Source organism: Cucumis sativus, chromosome 7 (genome assembly GCF_000004075.3).
Source record: "Cucumis sativus cultivar 9930 chromosome 7, Cucumber_9930_V3, whole genome shotgun sequence".
NCBI lineage: Eukaryota > Viridiplantae > Streptophyta > Magnoliopsida > Cucurbitales > Cucurbitaceae > Cucumis > Cucumis sativus.
In genome coordinates, this window is record NC_026661.2 from 16,034,813 (window position 1) to 16,051,294 (window position 16,482).

The 16,482-nt window shown below is 29.3% G+C and overlaps 1 protein-coding gene across 1 annotated transcript; it reads left to right on the top strand.

Moving 5' to 3' along the window:
• The first annotated feature begins 13,188 nt into the window (after positions 1-13,188).
• On the top strand, positions 13,189-16,168 carry LOC101204984 (transcription factor bHLH62). The gene is made up of 8 exons (XM_004150852.3): positions 13,189-14,035; positions 14,134-14,355; positions 14,454-14,519; positions 14,610-14,678; positions 14,766-14,843; positions 15,239-15,436; positions 15,542-15,644; positions 15,752-16,168. Exons 1-8 carry the CDS (start codon positions 13,331-13,333, stop codon positions 15,778-15,780), a joined length of 1,470 nt encoding a protein of 489 aa, XP_004150900.2. The 5' UTR covers positions 13,189-13,330; the 3' UTR covers positions 15,781-16,168.
• The last annotated feature ends 314 nt before the right edge of the window (positions 16,169-16,482 follow it).

Genomic DNA, 16,482 nt, shown 5'->3' on the forward strand with positions numbered 1-16,482 from the left:
GATAATTATTTTTAAGTTTAATGGATATTATTATTTTTTAATATATTTTTAAGTTTTAATGGACATTATTATTTTTTGTGATTATTAATTTGTTTTTTATTTTGAACTTTTCAATGGACATTATGGTAAACTTATAATTTCAAAAGAACATGAAATTTTGAGTTCAAAGACTATAAAAATGATCAAAATTGTATTCTTACACTTATATAACTAATATAAAAATGTTAAAAATAATATAATAAAAAAAACCAACCCGTCGGTTCAATCCAAATTTTTTGGGTTGGGTTGAGTTGATCCTTTAATATTGAACCGATAGGGTTCAAATTTTGCTAACCCGGTTACTTTGCATTTTTGTAAAGATAACTACTTTTTCTAGTACTCGTCAATTACCAGACGCTTCATCACATTTGATGACGCTTACTATTATTGCATGTTAAGAATTTTAAATATGATTTGTTTTATAAATTTAACACAAGCATGCACATTTTTTAATTATATTATTTCCAATCGTTCAGAATAATTTTGTTCAAGACGTACATATTTATTCCATGGAAAACAATTCACAAGATTTGAACTTAATGTGTGACCAAACCATGGAAAATATAGAACAAATTATTGAGTAGAACCAACAACTCAATGTTGTCGCACAGATCATGGACGCATTCGACGTAGACGAGTACAAAGCGATGATGTCACAGAGAGATGAAGAACATCCTTAGTTTGTAATCAAATTTTTAATTCTTATAAATGTTAGTTTTTTTTCTAAGAAATTAAAACATAATAACCATAAGGTTTGAATATTAAGTTTTTTTTAATTATATATTTTGATGAATTACATTTTTAAGAAATTAAACATTAATTTGTCATTTTGTTTTTTTGTAAGAAAACCATATAGCAGCAGTGCACAACTTCCACTAATTTGCTCATGTTTCACATGGATGAAAGTGGTCAATCTGGATTGACGTGTATTTATGGAAGTTGTGTACCCCATACATGACTTCTTTCGATTTCCAAAACCACCTTAATTTTCTACAATAGTTTGCTAATATACTCTATTTTGATTTTTTTTTTACAAACTACCTATATTTGTCATTATTTTAAAAAACACTTTATTTTTTTAAATAACCCCAATGTCTATCAAGAAGTTACAAAAAGTTACGATAAACACTAATAGGAGTCTATAAATTTTTATATAATTGATCGAATATAAAATTTTACTATATTTTATAAATATTTTCAACAACAATTTTATAGAATTATTAAATAAGTAGATATGTAAACTTATATCTTTATTATAAAATTACATTCCACAAATAACACATGAATAAAATAAGAAATTATTGAGAAATTATTAGAAACAACAACAAAAAAATAAAAAATTACAAGAAGTTAATTACAAGAAATGAAAAAGGATTTTTTTTCAATCATAATAAAGAAAATACAAACTATATATGGCAAAAATTTCTAAAAGCAAAAACTCATTCCATGCGCACAAATTGTCTATTTCATTATTTGTGATAGTTCTCCAAAAAAAATTTAAAATCGAAAAAACACAATTCATAGAGAAATACGAACCTCGCGTACATCTAAATTATTACAATCACACAAAATACTCTCTAATAATATTACAATATCACTCTCAAAACTTTTTTACAACCCACACTCTTTTCTTTTTACATGAAAAATACGAAAAATGAAATTTAACTCGAGTTAATATATTTATATTAAACTTAAAAGGGTGTTTTTAATTAGTAAAATTTAGAACCAAAGTCATAGTTATCTTTTAATGGTACTTGAGCCTATTAATTTCTTAAACGTGAGATAATTAAATAATTTAACTTTTTCTTATTTTGCCAAATATTTTTAGTGGTTTCAATAGCTACTAAATTTAATTCTTTTAAGGTTTTTTTATGTATCTAAATTGTTTAAATCCATAGTTATATATAAAATTGTGGATGAGATCAAACTTTTCTTTTTTAATTTACCCTTTAACTTTATTTTTCAATTAAAATTTAATTATTGTAGTTATTGCTAAAATTTTTCGTATTTGTAATCATCTATAGTTTTCAGTAGATATTAATTATGTTGCTATTTGAATTTTAGTTAACCTTTTCATTCCTCCACCCACCACTCTCTAACCATTAATCATCCTTTTATTTTTTCGTTTTTAATATATCACCACCCTCTTAGTTATATTTCAATTCCACCATTAATTATTAAGTTAAATTTATTATTTTATCTCTCAATTTTGCCTAAAGGTTCACACAATTTAATTAGTAGCAATTTTAAATCTACCTACAATTTGTCATTACTAATATTAATAATTATTAAAAGAATAAATGGAATGAAAAAAGAATATCATAAAGACATTATTATACGTTTCATAATGATATTATAGGGTTTCATAATGATATTATAGGTCTCAAAATTAATAATTCAAATTTTAATTCATTCATTTATGTTTGTCTTCTTCACCAACGCCTTTAATCATTTATCTATATATGTTCTACTGTTCTATTCTTATGGTAAAGATCAAAGATGAAGGCTCACATGAGAACATAGGTGAAGAGAAAAAAGGGAAACGAGAGTGGCAATTTAGAGGAAATTGTAATTTTAAGTGTTCTTTTAGAGTAGAGTTTACCTTGGATGCAACAATTCACCCTCTAATATATGGCTTGAGGAAGGAGTATTCAAATTTTGACATTCTTCATTTATTTTGGTTCATTTTTATTTCGAGCCTCATGAGTTTATAGAAAAAAGAGAAACAACGTAAAGTTCAAGTACTTTTATTTATTTAATCATTTTCTCTTTTTATGAAAAAAATAACCATTAAATTAATGTGTTGTATTATGGTTTTTTATTTTCTAGCAAGATCATGGAGGTGATGGTTTTCGTGTGCGTAGAGGTGAAATTGACTATGAGTACAAATGATAAATGTATCTGTATAAAGAGATTCTACTGTTGAAGAAGCTTGTTTATAAACTATACCAAAAGCAATTGGGAGAGCTAAGTAAAAAATAGAAAATGAAATTTTACTGTATAAATTATTGTCTTGAATAGTTTAATAGGTGAAATATAGAATTATGTTTTAGATGAGAATTTTGATTTGCATCCACGTAACATTAGTTTAAATTAATTGTTATATTTGTATATTGAATTATTTAAATTCTAAAATCATATAATAGAAACAAGATGCAACGTATTTGATCGACCAATATACTATTTTCTGAATGTATACACCTTTCACGTTAAAAAATCATTTTTATTATGAAATCATACAACTAACTTATTTGCATGCTCACATTTTATTACACTTGAAAATACAAAAACACGTATCTTATTCAATTTATAAAAATCTCACTCTTATATAATAAAATAGATTTCATATGTTTTGTACTAGTTATTGACTAGTAATATTAAAATATCATTATATTATATGATTATTGTACTTTTCATTATTCATTTTCGCTCACATACTTTTAATAAATCTTAATAACTAGTCTCTTTAACTTTAATTTTTTAATGAAATTTGTTAAAATTGATAATAATTTTTGCATGCAATTAAATACTATATATATATAAACGTTATTCAATTTAATTTATAAATGATATCTCCATAGGTCATATTTTGGAAGAAAAAATAAACAAGAAACAACTGCATTGAAGTATTATAACAGAGGACTAAATCTTTGATAGGTGTTGGTGCCCAAGGTAGGTAAGTCTAGATTGGAAGTTTACTCAATCAGAAGACCAACATATGACTAGCTATTCTGACACCATAATTTTTGGTGCAGGAGCAAAAAAGAGTAAGTTAGAATATAGCATACCTCAAGATAGAGAACAAGAATGAAATTGCTCGCTCTTTGACTGGGTATCAGAGAATGGAAAGTACATGGATTAAAAATAAAACAAACCTATATTTAAATTTCTAAAAAGTTTCAAATTTTAATGACAGTATGTGAATATATGGTAAAATTTATATTATAAAAAAAAAGAATTGTTGAACAATCAATCCTAAACTAATTTTGGATAAAGATTTATTAAAAGAGTATAAAGTTTAGAATTTAAATAATTAAAAATATACCAACCAAAGTGATATTTTAATATCAGTAAGGAAAACATGGTTAAAAGAGTAAGAAATGTATATATATTAATTGAGTAAGAAGAAATGATATAGGTGGAGGAAGCAACACGTTTCTTGTTGAGAAAAAGAGAGGGATTTTCAAAGCATATTTGTTTATTTTTTGGAATGGAAACCAATAAGGAATTTAGAAAAATGGAGCTGTCTTCTTTCAAAGGTCAAAATATGAAGCCTAAGGTTAATTTATTAATTGGTTGTAAATTTGCTGTATTTCAGCTGTCATATTACAAAACAATTCAATGCTTTACCCTAGCTCTCATATATATATATATACACACTTTCAATTTCAACTCAAACCCATAACTAATATATGATTTTTTGTACCAAAAACTAGCCTACAAGTATATTGATTGGTTTCCTGTTTACCCTAAAAAAAAATACTAATAATCTTTAATGGAGCTTTTCGGTCTAAAAACTTTAGTATGACATAAATATTTTGTGAAATTGAGACGCTAAGTTTATTTTATGAGTGCAAGCAACCCTTAATTTTTTTTTTTTTTGTCAAATATGTGTGTTCTAATCTCATAATGTGCATATTCATTACCAATAATCGTGGCTTTAACTATGACTTTCTCAAAATTTTCAAAGTAGTTGTATGCAATGTGTTTTTACTTGTAATGATGTTGCGATAAGGTGTAGCTAGTGTGAGAGAAATAGTTGTAGAGTATGACAATAGGCTAATGTTAGTCAATGTATTTTCATCATTGAATTTTTTATGATTGGTTTCATATCTATCCCATGTACCATTTAGCTTAGAGACTCTTAAAGATTGTTTATTCAATGGAGATTCAATATTTGTATGGAAGGATCATCTGGATTACTCTATTCATTTTTTGAGACTGAATGATACTCATGAGGTTGAAGACAATGTTTATACCAAACATATTTAAATTAAATGTAAAACAAGAAAAAAAGAATGACATATAAACATAAATTAAACATAATCTAAATTACTCCAAATTTTCCAAATCTATTTAATCTACCTCTTTATTAGCAATGGAGATGAGAAAATGTATCTATCTAATTGAATCGCATATATTTTAATCTATAATATTTTCAGTAAATCTAAAATTATTTTTTTTTCGTTCTTTGAGAAGGCTACTTTTTGTTAAAATTGATTAAGTAATAATGGTAAAAAAATTGATAGCTTTTTGTATCGAAATCATAGATTCGTCACTAAAATTATAACTATATAGTTTCAAAGTTCACAACTTCTATGGCTAAAAAAGCATTAGAAAGTTGAGTCTATATGAACTGCCTTTCAATGACTTTTTGAACAATAAGTGATCCAGCATCATACGAGCAAAAAGGGTTTTGGTTGTAGAAGTTGTCAAATTTCAATGATGATCATGAGTCAAACTCCTCAATAAATTTTCATGTTTATTGGATATGATCAAGATTCAATTCCTTCAAAATATAAAACAAAAGAAAATTATATTGGCTCTATCTTGTTGGAGATGCCATTCTAAAAGCCTTCAATTTTGTCTACCTAAAAGCATGAGTTGCCCTAAATAAATAAATAAAAAAAAACGAGAAAACGAAAAGCAAAATACATATAGATGAAGATGCTCGTAAACAATGATCACAAAATCAGAAATCAACTTATCAAACAAGAAAAACACTTTGCCTTTTAGGAACAACAGGTTCCAAAATAGTTGAACTTTTTTTTTTTTTTTACAATGAAAAGTTTTTAACTTATTAGCTATAGTTCAAACTTTGACAATCTTTTGTAAACCTCATCACACAAATTAATAGATTTGAGTGCATCTGTGCATTTAATGAGGAAGAAAATGATGGTCTAGACCTCTTAGTTTGTTTATGCAATCCACAAAACTTTTCCAGCATCTCATTCCATCACATTCAAAAATCTTTCATAGAACATTACATCATGGAAGAGAATTTTGATGGGTGCATCTACTTTAATGTTAAATAAAAACTTCACTCGTCAAGAATATACGATTGGTCAAATTGTACATTCATTTAAAAAAAAATGGTTGGAGTGATTGTCTAGAAAGGATATTAAATATAAATATGGAAGAAATTATTATTAAAACCAAATTAAAGTTGATGAAGAAAGTGAATAATTTATGTAAGTAGGAAACAAATTGATTAATTGACCTCTAATTAACTAGTCTAACCTAAATGAAAAAGTAAAGAGTTGATTAAAAAAGAAAATACATATACACCTCGTGCTTCGTAATTTGCTTTCTTCAAAATTCGGTCGCTCTAATTACAAAGTGTTAATTAATATAAATTTCCAACACTTTTTATTTGAATATTTAGCAATCATTGAAAGTCAACACATTTGTTTGGTTCCAACACAACCCATTGGGCAGTTGGTTTTGAAATTCTCAATTTTTTTTTCTTTTTTTCTAATTATATTACATATATATATATATGTATGTATGTATTAGAAAAATTCTATTTAATTTGAATATTATGTAAGTTGTTTGAATTGAGTCAATCATTGCATTTATTTCCCACTCGGCTTTGGTCGGTTCCACATTTTGCCTCTTTTGTTTCTAATTATAATACAATTTCTCCCCATTTTTCTTTTTCAAAAAACCAAAATCTCACTTTCTTGGAAATACCACATTAACTTATTTTTTCCCCTTAATAAAATAATTTATCATCCATTAAATAAAATAATTCATCATCCATTAAATAGAATAATATTAAGGAAAAACAACTTTTTCCCCTTAAGTTTTTTATTCGGTTCATGTTGGATATTAAGGCTTTATTACATAAAACAATTGCAGACGTAGTACGTATTTGGTTACGCTTTTGAATTCCTTATGTAAATTGCAATTGTTGTGTACTATTACGTAGTTATTTATGAATAGATGGAATGAGCTCCTTCCACGTATACATAAGATGATATAAATGTTTAAAGATTTGAGTGGACTGAATTTGTCGAAATGCATGTGTACTTTGTGTAGTGTCCGATAGTTTTTTTGTAAACTGTTTTATGTCTATTTCATCTTTGTTTTCTACTTAATCACATGACACATGCGTGGATACATATCTTTATCAATTTGGAGCAACTCGAGTACTTAGTAAATGGTGAGGTATCTTTTTAATAGGAAGTTCTATTCAATTCACATTTCTACCGCTATACTTGTATTGACCTATTAAAATTTCAACATTCAACTATAGAAAATTTTGGAAGGAAGATTCTTTTGTTGTGTTGAATCCACAACTAATGGTTGTCGATAGGTATGACTTCAACAAGTATGAAGTAGGAATGGATGATTTTACAGCAAATACAACCCCACCCCCCACTCCCTACCGAAGTAACAAAATGTGTGGTTCATGTCTTAATGTAACATACATACATTTTACGTCATTCTAAGTTGTTAAGTTCTTTAAATTCAGTTAGACTTAATGTGTGAGGCCCTAATCCAGAAAAAGGGAGTCCTGTTGAAGAAGAGCTTTGCTTAGAAGTTATTTCAGATAAGTGTAAGTATAGAACATTCTGTAAGGAAGGATTCAAGAGAAGAAAAGGCGACGCAAAGAGAAATGCTAAGTTCTATCGCATTAAGGTAAGCGACGCGATAAGAATAGTCGACGAGGAAGAAGCATGTCATTGGATGTCAAGAGCTAGGCATTTAACATAGTAATATATGGAGAAGTACCTATGCCTAAGCGAGTGTGGCGAGGAGGTAGGCATCCCGTTGAAGTGATTAAACGACCCTCTGAGGGAAGTAAATGTCTATTGCTTTTCAAGAAGATAGAGAAAGTCAGTCGATTAAAGAGTTTGACTTTCCAACGATATAAGGTTGGTGTCTCAATGAAACATCCAATCGTTGCTGACATTTTAGCCTACATGCCAAGTTTGGGTTGGCTGCATGGTGGGGTGAATTGGTAAGGTGACACGTGTAAAGCGTTTAAATGACCCTCAGATGTAAAAGGCCATTATAAATAGAGCCAAGGTTAAAGGAAAAAGGAGTTTTGGAGACGTTAGATTTTTGGATGAAAATGACAAAGGGAAAGTCTGAGTGCTGAATAGTTGGTCGTGAGAACCGCTAGACAATAAGAGAAAGTCGAACGCCAATAAGGAAGGAGTTTAGATTAAGTATTTTTGTGAGTGATTCTTATAAGTGAATAAATGTTTGCAAGTGATTCTTCATAAAGTAAAATGAGTATTTGTTTACGAATGAATGATTATTTATCACGAAAATGTTTGTATTTATGATATTCATCTAAAAAGAAATGTTTTATAAATATTGTGTTACAAGTATTCTTTCGTAACCCTGTGTTTATGCTTATTGCATGACTTTTTTATTTTTGGGATAATCTGTGTGAGGAGTAAGCAGTGAGCTAATACTCCATTTTTACTAATTGTGTAGTTTGTGCTTTGTGGTGTGGTATGATCTATCACAAGACGCTAGTGAAAATCTCAGGTAACTTGTGTGACGCTGGTTGAATGTGAATCCAAGCCCAAGCGAGGAGAGAATCCCAGATCCTGGTGATGAGTTTGGAGTGTGTGATGACTTAAAGCTTGTGAAGCTTATTTGTGCTTGTGATGATGGTTTGTTTGTGTTTTAATCCGATGTGAGGATCTTGTGTTTGTGATATGAGCTTGTTATTATCTGAACTTGTTGTATTCCCCAAATAATTTTTCTCAAACCTATCACTCACTAAGTCCTTTTGACTTACGTTTTAAGTTTTTCCCTCTTTAGGTTGTCAAACATTGAAGCCAAGTAAAGGATAGTTCTTAAGCGTGAAAGGCAAGTTGAAGAGGGGAGACATTTTTTATGTAAGCCTATGCGGCGTGAGAGTTGTCACTACACCTCGCATTCAAGGAGTTGGTTGGCAAGTTCACCGTCCTTAACGTAGATGGCCTAGCTCATAAAGAAGACGAGTGCAACACCAAGACTGGTAAGACGAAGCTCAGAGAGCTAGAAAACCGAAGAGCTAAGTCAGAAAAGGAAGCCCTAAACGCTGTCTGCAAAAATGGATGGTTGGACGATCTAGGTGAAAGATGAAGTGAAGCCTTTACACCTCTAAGTACCCTGTCTCAAGAAGCAGCGTTTGACGGCAAAGAAAGAAAATGAGTCTTATACTCCAAAACACCTCGACACGAAGAAGCAACACCTTGGTGGAAGAAGAAGGATGTGTAGATCAATCTTTGTTTTATTTTCCATGCAAGAAAGAAAATGGTTGTATTTATAATTTGAGCTCTGTGTAAAGTGTTAAGTTAAAAAAGATAGAGAGGAAGTTATTTTTATTTCGCTGGTATTCTTTTATGTTTATGGCCTAGAAGCTAAGGTTTAGAGCTAAGTGTTAAGTACTAGACCAATGAGCTAAGTCCAAGAGTTGTTCTTTTTTCCCTGATGGTCTCTAAGGTCCATCCCCGTAAGTTTTTCTTATAATTCTTATGTTTTGTTGGTTCTTTGAGGTGACAATATTTAAGTATGATCGAGAATGATGAAACACAAGCCCTCATATCTTTCGATGAAGATAACATTTATCAAATGTCTATTAAGAAATTTTGGTTTGCATGAGTTGAATTAGATTATGTGTTGTAGTGTTCTGACTATCCTGTAGTTATGGTAAACATATAAAAGTTATGTCGTATGATGTTTAGACGTGTGTGTTTTAGAATTCATGTTGAAATATTCTTGGAAAAAGGTAAGTTTGATAATTTTTTATGTCTTTTATATTAGTATTCTTGTTGAGAGGTTTATGCTTTCCATTAAGTTTTATGTGTTCTTGAGGCATTTTGTGTGCTTATTGAGAAGATTAAGTCTGCTTAGCATATACTTATTAAATGTTAATAAAAGCTCATTTTTTGTGATTTTGCAGCTTTTCAAAGAATCAGTGGACCATAAAAACATGTCGATTTATGCATTAGTTTTCACAGTTTTAGGTGAATAATATGTGTCACATGTATTTTATTGTATTACCATTTATAGATCTTTACTAGAGATAATGTAATTTAAATTTTCATTGTCAATGTATAGATCTTTCTAAACATATATGGGTAATGATGTCTCCTGCAAATCCGGACTTCGATTTTTTTACAGCAGAAAAAAATGTAGAAATAAGTAATTACATGACAAAAAACTCGTGTTGTGATCTGAAAAATAATGACGCTCAAGAAGTGTCGATATATAAGCAATTATTACACAAGTACAATGTCATGAGAGTACATATGTAGACAATAACTATGTGTAATGAAAAGCTAATACATGAAACAAAAAAAAATCGTCAATAACAAAAAAGCTCATGAAGCCGACCATTTTTTTTTATATATTCCTAGTTTGCCTTCTTTTCCATCTCTTTCTTCTCTTCCTCCTTTACAATTTTTCTTTTCCTTTCCATCGTCTTTCATCTCTTCTTCTTCTACAAATTTTTAAGATAGATATTGGTACACGATCTTGAACAAAAATCATTGAGATATTGATATACAATCAAATATATAACAAATTAAATATAAAAATCGTTGGAACATTGGTACGTAGATTTGGGTACTAAAATCTAAACTATCATGTAACAAATAATCTTTAAAAAATCATTGGGATATATTGGTGCACGATTGTTTAGATTTGGACCAAAGGATCTACCCAAATCTAAACTATTAAATATATTATGCGTGTTGACAAAAAATTTTAATTGTGGGCTTGTAGACTTTTTTCGTTTTTAAAATTGTTCAATACGGAGTAAATATTTTGTCGCTTTGTTATATTTTTTTTTTTAAAAAAATGAAAAATGTAATCAAATCTATGGATGGAGGAGGGAGAAAGAGATGAAAAACGTAATAAAATATTCAAATCATCGTTTTTATTTTAGAAAAAAATTGTCAAATACTTTTCAATAAAAATTGTATAGTACATAAATTTTTGTGCAACAAATCGATAAAAGATTTACACTGTATGGAACAATTCAGAAAAAAGAAAGAAGCCCATAAGCCTAGAATAAAAAATATAAAAAATGTCACAGTCAACACGCGATTAATCGATCACACACATGCATGTAATTCTTCTTCTAAATGATCACGACACACGATCATGTAGGTAATGATACACAATCAATTTTTATAATATCTAAAATTTTAAAACTAAGAGTCCATTTCGAGTACACGTATTAATTTTACCGATATAATTGTTAAACGTTTAAAATATTTGAATGATTGAAATAATTATAGGTGTGATTGTTAATGTTTCAACTTAAATATATGTTTTAAATTAAGTTACGAGTTTTGTGTTATTTAAACCATTATTTAGTTTATGGTTATATTAGTTAATTATTTATTGAATTAAAATAAAAAATAATTGAACACATTTATATTAAACATAACTAAATGATATAAATAGTAAAGATAGTAGTTGAATTTAATTGACTCTAAATAACATATTTATATTTAATAATTAATTAAAATTAATAATAAACAAGCAAACACATTCATTCAACCTTGAATTTCAAAAAGAAGTGGATAACAAATAATGTGAAACAAAAAAAAAAAAAAGATGGTTTTTCCAAAATAAAATGAAACAAAAGTTGTAATACTAACAAAAAGTAGATGTGAACAAAAATATGTTGTGAAAAAAAAAGAAAAGAAAAGAAAAGAAGATGTAAGATGTTTTTGATAAGGGTCAAAAGTTTAATTATGAAGAACAATACTAGGAATATATATAAAAATGAATGAATGAATTAATTAAGAATTAAAGGTTTTGTGAAAGAAAAATAATAATAATAATTAAGAGTTTAGAGGGACCATATAGCCCCATTCCACCCTAGCTGCTCCACTACCTAGAGATAATAACTACTCTACCAATATTTGAACATTTTAATATGCTTAATTATTACACTACTAAATAATAATAATAATACAAAATTAATCATCTCCCTCACTCTCCCTAACTACTAAACTACTAACTTCCTCTCTTTTCTATTTTTAACCTTTTCAAAAATACTAATATTAACTCTTTCTATTATATATATATATATTCATATATCCAATAACTTCCATATTAATAAACATGAGTAATGAAGATAGTTAAATACCATTCAAATTGAATGGATCCTTCGTTCATTTTGATTTTTTTTTTCTCTCATTATACTAAAAACAAATACAAGGGTTTTGGTAAAAGGAGTTGGATGAAGAGAAAGTAAGTTGAAAAAATAGAGCCAAAAGAAAGGTAGAATAGAACAGTTTTAATTAAGATGTTTAAAAAAGAAGTAGAATAAGTTAGGAAATGAGAGAAGTTGGAGGAAGAATATATTTAGTATTGAGAAGTTGTAAGAAGAAAAAGGGGGATGGACATGGACGTATTAACAAAGAGGTTTGGCGTTCGAGGCCCGCCAAAATCTCCCTCCTCCGTCTTCCGCGGAAACACTTTTCTTCAAACAAAAATTACAAAATACAATATTTATTATTATTATTATTATTAGTTAAGAGTTAAAATATTTATTCATTTCTTATCTCCCTATCCAGACATTTGAAACTTTGGACAACAAATTAACTTTTGTAAGGTGTATAATGTAACGACTTAGACTAGTTGATGAGTGGAGAATAAAAAAAACCTATTTCTAAAATATTCAATCAAATTTAACCTCTACCCTTATATTTTTTTAGTACAACTAGTGGGAGGTATACATTTGAGCATTTGACTCGAAGGTAAAGAATATATGCCAATTATGATTGAGTAATACATATGCTAACTTACTTATCAAGTTTCATTTATAAAATCAAATGGTTTGATATAAGTTATGAGACTGAGGAGCTGTAAACTTTTGGAGATAGAAGAACTAACAACAATATTAAATCATGTTTCAACTCATTAAACGAATTAGAAAGACAAGTAATCTTAATTCCTACAAAACCGCGACGAGGAAATTTGATAAGGGTGAGGTGAAACCAATTTAGAAAAACAAGAGAAAAGAAAACGGTAAAATTAAGATGTCGATATAAAGATGATAGAAATATTATAATAATGAAATATTACTTGTTTAGATAAATTTAAAAAAAAAAAAAAAGTCAAACAAAAGAAAACAATCCTTTTTTTTTTTTTTTTCATTTCTCTATTTATTATCGTCTTCTCACTCTCTCAATCCTTCCCCTTCCTCCTCCCCACTCCCCATTCTCTCTGTCTTTCTTTATTCAACTTTGCTTTTCATTCACTTTTACCCAAATTCCCATTTCCTCATTTGGGTGAAGCAATTTTTCAACATCTAAATCTGTTGATGGACAACCAATTCTTCCTCAATCCTACTGGAATCTCTCAATCTCTTATGCATTTTGATTCCAATCCTTCCATTGCTACTTGGCACCAACAATTTTCATCCCCCATGGATCTTCCAACTCAACTTCCTGACCTTACTCACTGTTCTTCTTCCTCTCACCAATCGCCACCGGATTGTTTTCTCAATCCGGTTTCCGATCAGAGCTTTCAATTTGATTCTGCTTTGAGTTCCATGGTTTCTTCTCCAGCGGCCTCGAATTCTAACATAACCAATGAGAGCTTCGCGATCAGAGAACTGATCGGTAAATTAGGTGGAAATTCTGAGAGGAGGATCTTGGAATTGAGTAATTCTACTGCCGCCGCCGCATTGCCTCCTTCTTCTTCGAGTGTGGCCGAATTTTCGTCCGATCCTGGATTTGCTGAACGAGCTGCTAGGTTTTCGTGTTTTGGAAGTAGGAGTTTCAATGGCCGCCAGTTGACGAACGAATTCGGTAATTATAGATCTCATCTCTCCATCGGTAATGAGAAATTGAGCCGAGTTTCGAGCAGTCCATCGCTTAAAGCACTTGGATCTGAAATGAATTTGCAAGAACACAAGAACAATTCCTCATCGCAAGAAGATGAATCGTCTCTCTCGAATCAAGACAAAACGATTACGAATCCACGGAAGAGAAAAGCAATTACGAAGGCTAAACTCAAAGAACCGGTAAGATTCCAACATCTCATCTCTCTTTCTTCTACATCTGAAATTGTGAAATCATTCCCTGAAAATTGAATTTCCTTGTTGTTCTGCCATTGTTGCAGGTGGTTGAAGCTACTCCCGAAAAAGAAAGTCCGAAGAAGTTGAAGACAGTGGAAAGAAAGGAAAACGTGAAAACGGAAGAGGATTTGAAGAAAAACGATGAAAATTCAGCGGAAGAGAGACAAACAAAGGCGAATTCAAAACCTCCTGAAGCTCCTAAAGATTACATTCATGTTAGAGCAAGAAGAGGGCAAGCTACAGATAGCCATAGTCTTGCTGAAAGAGTGAGTATGAAACTAATTAATTACAAAATTGAAGATCATTCTGATGATTGATAATGTTTAATATGTAAAATAAAAATTCCCGTTTTGTGAATTTGAAGGTTAGAAGAGAGAAAATCAGTGAAAGAATGAAGCTTCTTCAAGATCTTGTACCAGGTTGCAACAAGGTTGGTCAAGAACACACACACACACAAAATTGTTAATTGTTACTTTTATATATACATATATAAATTTGATTGAAGAAGAACTAAAAATAGGTAACTGGAAAAGCTTTGATGTTGGATGAGATAATCAACTATGTGCAGTCATTACAACACCAAGTTGAGGTAATTAAAATGGGCCACTTGAAAACTTTATAGGGACATAATTACAAGTTTATAAATGAATGATTTTGAATGTTGGGTGGGTTTCAGTTTCTTTCCATGAAGTTGGCTTCTGTGAATACAACCAGGGTGGATTTCAACGTGGATTCTCTTATCTCTTCTAAACAAGTAATTCTTTCTCCCACTTTTCTTCTCTCTCGAACCCAAACCTAAACCAAATATCAACAAACATACACATTATTACAAATTAAAATTACCATTTCTTTTCTTCTTTTTAATTTTAATCTCTGTCCTCCCAATTATCCAATTTTACTCCATATGTATCAAAATCTTTTTAAATAAACAATAATTAGACAATTGAAAGTATATGGAGGAAAAAAATATATTTTAACTAAAATATAAACATTAAAAAAAAAAGAAAAAAAAAAAAGAAAAAGGAATTTTCTTTTCCCTTCACTTTTTCTTTCTTTACTCTTTAAACTTCCAATTCACTTTATTATCATTATCTTTATTTTTTTGCTTGCTTTAACAAAAATTATATATTTTTTGGGGGGTTGAGACAGATGTACCAATCAGGAACAAGTTTGACACATCCTCAAATTTCCCCTATAGATTCCTCAACTTCAAGCTTTTATGGGCACCAAAATTCCTCTCTTCCAACCACCTCTCATTGCTCTGTGGACCCTATTGACTCTGTTTTATGCCAAAATCTTCCTATTCAACTCCCTCCTCTCAATTCCTTCCTTCAAAATCCCTCTCAGGTAATTCCTTTTACTATCCAACCTTTCCTAAAACAATCAGGATCATTACCAGTCGCTAATTACTCGACGACTATATTAATTTTTTTTGTTCTATGTATGACACAGTATCCAAATTTCGGAGAAGATGAACTTCAAAGCATTGTTCAAATGGGGTTCGTCCAAAATCAGACTCAAGAAATATCATTACAATCTCACAACTTCAACTTAGGTAATCATCATACATTGTAATAATTAATAATCATAATAATAACAACAACAATAATTTTACATATATTTAATTTTGAAAATTGAAAGTGGAATTTTGTGATTATGCAGGCTCAGATCAAATGAAAATTGAACTCTGATCTCTTCCTTCAACACCATATACAAAGGCGCTGCTGTTGTAAATATAAGAGATTAAATTTTCAAGCATTGATTAAAAGGCAAAAAAATTCCCAATTTATCCCATTTCTTAGGTCTAATTAAGGAGAGAAAAAATTACTTTGTCTTTTCTTTTTCTTTTTTTTTTTCTTTTCCAATCTGTTTTATATTTTAATATTGTTGTTTTTTTTTTCTTCTAATTTTGTGGGATGAGAGAGGAAAGTTTCTACTTTTCTTACAACTTTCCACTGTAAAATCTCTAGAAGCAAGTCTGTCCCTAAGGTGCAAAGTTGTATAGCACCAAATCGTAAGATAAAAAAGCCAAAAAAAAAAAAAAAAAGGAGGGCTAATTTAAGGGATTATTTTTTATAATTATTGTCTCTCTCTCTCTCTCTCTCTCTCTCTCTCTCTCTCTCTCTTCCCTTTTTTAATTTATCAGCTTTTATTATCCATGGTGTTGGACATTTTGTCCTTTGATGTAAGATAAGGAAATTTAAAAAAAAGATAAATATAATTAAGAACAAAGAACTTTAGGAGTAATAATAATAATACTAATAATCTTTTGCCACTTTTAATGTTTGGTTGGGGTGATGTCAAATCAATGGTATTTTATGAAGTAATCAAATAGATTTGATTCTTACTTAATGTTGTAACCAGCTGTCTAAATGCACTGTCTGTACTCTAAA

What these genes read in the sequence shown, in the direction of transcription:
- LOC101204984 (XM_004150852.3), top strand. Translation starts at nt 13,331, where the DNA reads ATGGACAACCAATTCTTCCTCAATCCTACTGGAATCTCTCAATCTCTT. An exon ending in TTGTACCAGGTTGCAACAAG is followed by an intron (nt 14,520 to 14,609) that starts GTTGGTCAAGAA and finishes AACTAAAAATAG; the next exon opens with GTAACTGGAAAAGCTTTGAT. An exon ending in TCCTTCAAAATCCCTCTCAG is followed by an intron (nt 15,437 to 15,541) that starts GTAATTCCTTTT and finishes TGTATGACACAG; the next exon opens with TATCCAAATTTCGGAGAAGA.